Source organism: Pteropus alecto, unplaced genomic scaffold (assembly GCF_000325575.1).
Source record: "Pteropus alecto unplaced genomic scaffold, ASM32557v1 scaffold105, whole genome shotgun sequence".
Lineage (NCBI taxonomy): Eukaryota > Metazoa > Chordata > Mammalia > Chiroptera > Pteropodidae > Pteropus > Pteropus alecto.
The window spans coordinates 5,689,036-5,692,648 of record NW_006436294.1 but is presented as its reverse complement, the minus strand read 5'-3'; the positions used below and the strand labels follow the sequence as shown (position 1 = coordinate 5,692,648).

General features: G+C 47.7%; 1 protein-coding gene across 1 annotated transcript in view; it reads left to right on the top strand.

Annotated features, from left to right (window-relative positions):
- The window catches only part of TRAPPC9 (trafficking protein particle complex 9), a 329,454-nt gene that overhangs the window by 13,453 nt on the left and 312,388 nt on the right, over window positions 1-3,613 (top strand). Inside the window, exon 4 of the mRNA XM_006912937.3 lies at window positions 246-272. Within this exon, the coding sequence (XP_006912999.1) occupies window positions 246-272 (27 nt within the window). The remainder of the gene's footprint in view (window positions 1-245; window positions 273-3,613) is intronic.

Sequence of the window (3,613 nt, the reverse complement as noted above, 5' to 3'; positions counted from 1 at the left end):
AAAGAGGCCAGGAGACTTTGCAATCCGTGCAGGGTGTGGGTGACAGTAGTTTTTCTTTTTTTCCTCAAAAGCAGCAAAAAGGCACTGAACTTGTAATGTACTGTTACACTGAATTGCTTCTCTGAGCAGATAGAAGTGTGTCAGATTTTTCAAGGCTATGCGAATTATGAAAGATGATTTAGTCGTTACCTTTGCAAGTAGTTTTGTTTTCCAAATAAAAGACCACACTCTCTTCTTTTTTCCAGGGGCACAAGAAGTCCTCATTGATCCAGGTACATGGTCTATGTGCTTAGTTTCTTCTGGTTGTATTTTAAGTGCTTGCTTCGTGGTGGTGTGAATGAATGGTTAAAATTTCTGGGTTGCGATCTTTGGAACATTCTGATTTAAGTCACACTAAATCAGAACTGTTCAAAACCTGATCACTGCTTGGTCCTTGTTGGATGGGGCACTGACTGATTTCTGTCGTCTGTCGAAGAGGGACGTTCCCCCTCCAGCATGGCTGCGTGAACCATTTGTGAAGTGTGCCTTTAAACTTCTTTGACTGCACTGAGCATGTGTGTCCAGTTGATTCTGAATGTATTCATAGTAATGACTTTGCTGTGATTCTATGGTTTATGCTTCTCTTAACACGAATTTGAATTTCCTGCTGCATTTTGTACATGTGTTCCTATCAGGGCAAGACATTTTGCTTTTTTTTTTTTTTTACAGAGGTGGGTTTTCCTTTTTCCTCTTAATACCTTCTGTAATTAATACAGCAAAAACCTTTTATTGCAGTGCCTAATTATTTTACGATGAGCTCTATTATTTCCTGGCTTAATCAGAAACAATGACAAAGGGTAAATAATGAAAACCTGAAAAACTTCCTCCCTTTGCAGGGATAGAAGTCCCAGTCCTGCTTACCCACGCTTTGACTGTATCTCCTTGTGTATCTTGATTCTGAAATGAGATCTCTTCAGGTTTACAGATTTTTTCTTCTTGTAACGTCATGTCGAATCCTTTCCCTAGGCTGATGTTTCAAGATCATTTCTTGATGGGCTTCGTGGAACGGGTTGAGGAAGAAAAACACGTGCTTTGTTTTGTTGCCAGGAGACCTGAGTTGCTGATGAAAAAAACAGTTCGAGGGTGGGCTGAGGCCCCTCAAACTGGAAACTGATGAACAATGAAAATGATGTTGGATGTGTTGGTCTTTGACCAACAGAAGTTACTGAGTCCAACCTGGTTAGCTATATCTCGTGGAAAGTACTGAATTTCAGTGTTTTGACCACTTTGCTTGCAGGAGAATTAGATGCTTATACCAAGTACAAGTAGCTTAGAGCTATCAGAAAAACCAGTCATTTGTTGAGATAAAAAAGAATAAATATTTTTTATTTCTGAAACTTTTCCAAATAAAGTTGCGTGGAGATGAAGTCGAGTCTACAGGGCTGGGAGGAGGAGTGAGGGTGGGTCTCTGGGGCTTCGTTGCTGGGGGTGTGTCACAATTCTGGCATAGAGATCGAAGCGGGCAGGAAAGGACACAGCGACCCGTGTTTGGCATCCGAGGGCATTGTCTGTCCCAAATGAGAAGAACGTGGCCCTGGGCTCTACTCAGCGGAGGGAGAGCACGCCAAGGGAGGTGTGATCCCCGCCTGCCCCCAGCTCCGGCTCCCGTGGCTTCTGGCCTCCGCTCGCAGGCCCTGACGCAGCCTCGCCTTTCCGTCCTGAGCTCCCCTCTCTTCCCCAGCACCAGCCTCTTCTCTGCCGTTTTAACTCTGGCAGCTGTGTTGGCGGTAAATGTGTTGCTAGGGAGTCACTTCACAGGTCCCAGGAGCAAGGCGAGTGTGACATGATGATTCTCCTTGGTCTCAGTCTGAGCAGCGAGTGTTCCCTCGGGGGTTATAAGGTCGTTCAGCTCCACAGGAAACCCGTCCACGTGAGGCTCTCACCAAATCTCATCTCTTTCATTTTCTTTTTGAATTTTAATGGATGTTTACTATTCAAAGTGAAGCGTTTCAGATTTTTTTGCTGCCTGCTTTTCCCACAGCCGCTTTGAAGGCTGGGAGAAGAAGCTGACGGTTTTTGGGTGCTGGCTCCTGGGCTGGCTTTGAGAACCGAGCTCCTCCAGCCATTTGGAGCAGCTAGGCTGCCAAGCCCTTGGTCTGCGTCGGAGACCATGCTTTATGCTGTCGAGCCGTTTTCTCGTCACTTCTGACCATTTCACGCCCGTTCAGCGACAGCTTCAAGTGAAACCGTCATTGGGTCAACTTCAGCCCACTCACATTTGCTTTCCTGTTTTCATATTGAGGGGATTTCCTCCCCTAGAACAGAAAGTAGCGATTCGTACTTGCCGTGTGAAGGCACTGTTCCAGGGTGCCTTTAACAGCTTTAATGCAATTCACCCATTTAAAGTGTGCAACTCAGTGGTTTTCCCACATTCCGAGCTGCACATCCACCACCACCATCAATATTAGGACACTGTCGTCACCCCGACAGGAAGCCCTGTACCCACTAGCAGTCACTCCCTGTTCCCCGCATCCTGCCCCCAGCCCTGGTCAACCACTCCTCCATCTCGACGGGTGGCCTGTTCTGGGCGTTTCATGTCGGTGGATTCACACAACACGTGGCCTTTTGTGACTGGCTCCTTGCACGTGGCTCGGTGTTTTCGAGGTCCGTCCACGCTGTAGCATGAAACAGTACTTCTTTCTCCTGCTGAGCGGCGGTCCCCCGTGTGGACAGACCCTGCCTGTGCCCCAGCGCCAGCGAGGGGCTCTGGGTCGCGTCTGCTCTTGCTGTCGTGAGTAGTGCTGCCGTGAACTCTGTGCTGGTGCTAGTGGCTGTGCGTTTCAGCTCTCTCGCACGCGTACCTGAGAAGTGGGGTTGCTGGGCCCCCGCTAGCGCAACGCCCAACTTTTGGAGGAACGACCAGATCGTTCCCCGAAGCGGCTGCGCTGTTTTCCGTTCTCCCCAGCAGCGGCTGAGAGTTCCAGGTTCTCATCCTCACCCGCACTGTCGTCTCTGGTCACAGCCTTTGTAGTGAGTGCGAGGAGGTATCACATTGATCGTAGTTTGGATTTGTGTTTTCCTTATAGCTAATTATACTGAGTATCTTTTCATTGTGCATATTGTCCATTTTGCATGTTTTCTTTTGAAAAACGTCTGTTCAGCTCTTTTATTTTTAAATCGAGTCGTGTTTTCATTACTGAGTTGTAAGAGTTCTTTTCGTACTCTAAATGCAAGTCCCTTACCAGACACGTGTTTTGCAAAAACCTTCTACTCTGGCGTCATTTTGCTCTCGATGGTGTCCTTCGAAGCGCAGAAGTTTTAAATTTTGATGCAGTCCAGTCTCTCTGCGTTTTCTTTGTTGCTTGTGCTTTCAACGTCCTACCTAAGTTCAAGTTGTTTTACGTCAGCTTTATGTATAAAGCAGCTTGACGCTTGCAGCGATTCCAGGAGCTACGTACCACGGTCCCCCCTCGTCTGTGTATGAGGAAGCTCAGCTGGCCCACAGATGAGGCACTGAGGTGCGGAAAAATTCATTGACTCGCTCAAGGTCACGGCTAGTAAGCGCCGATGTGGGAATTCAGACCCACGAGTTTGTCGGCAGCATCTGTCCTCTTAAGCACCGTACTCTAGTTCT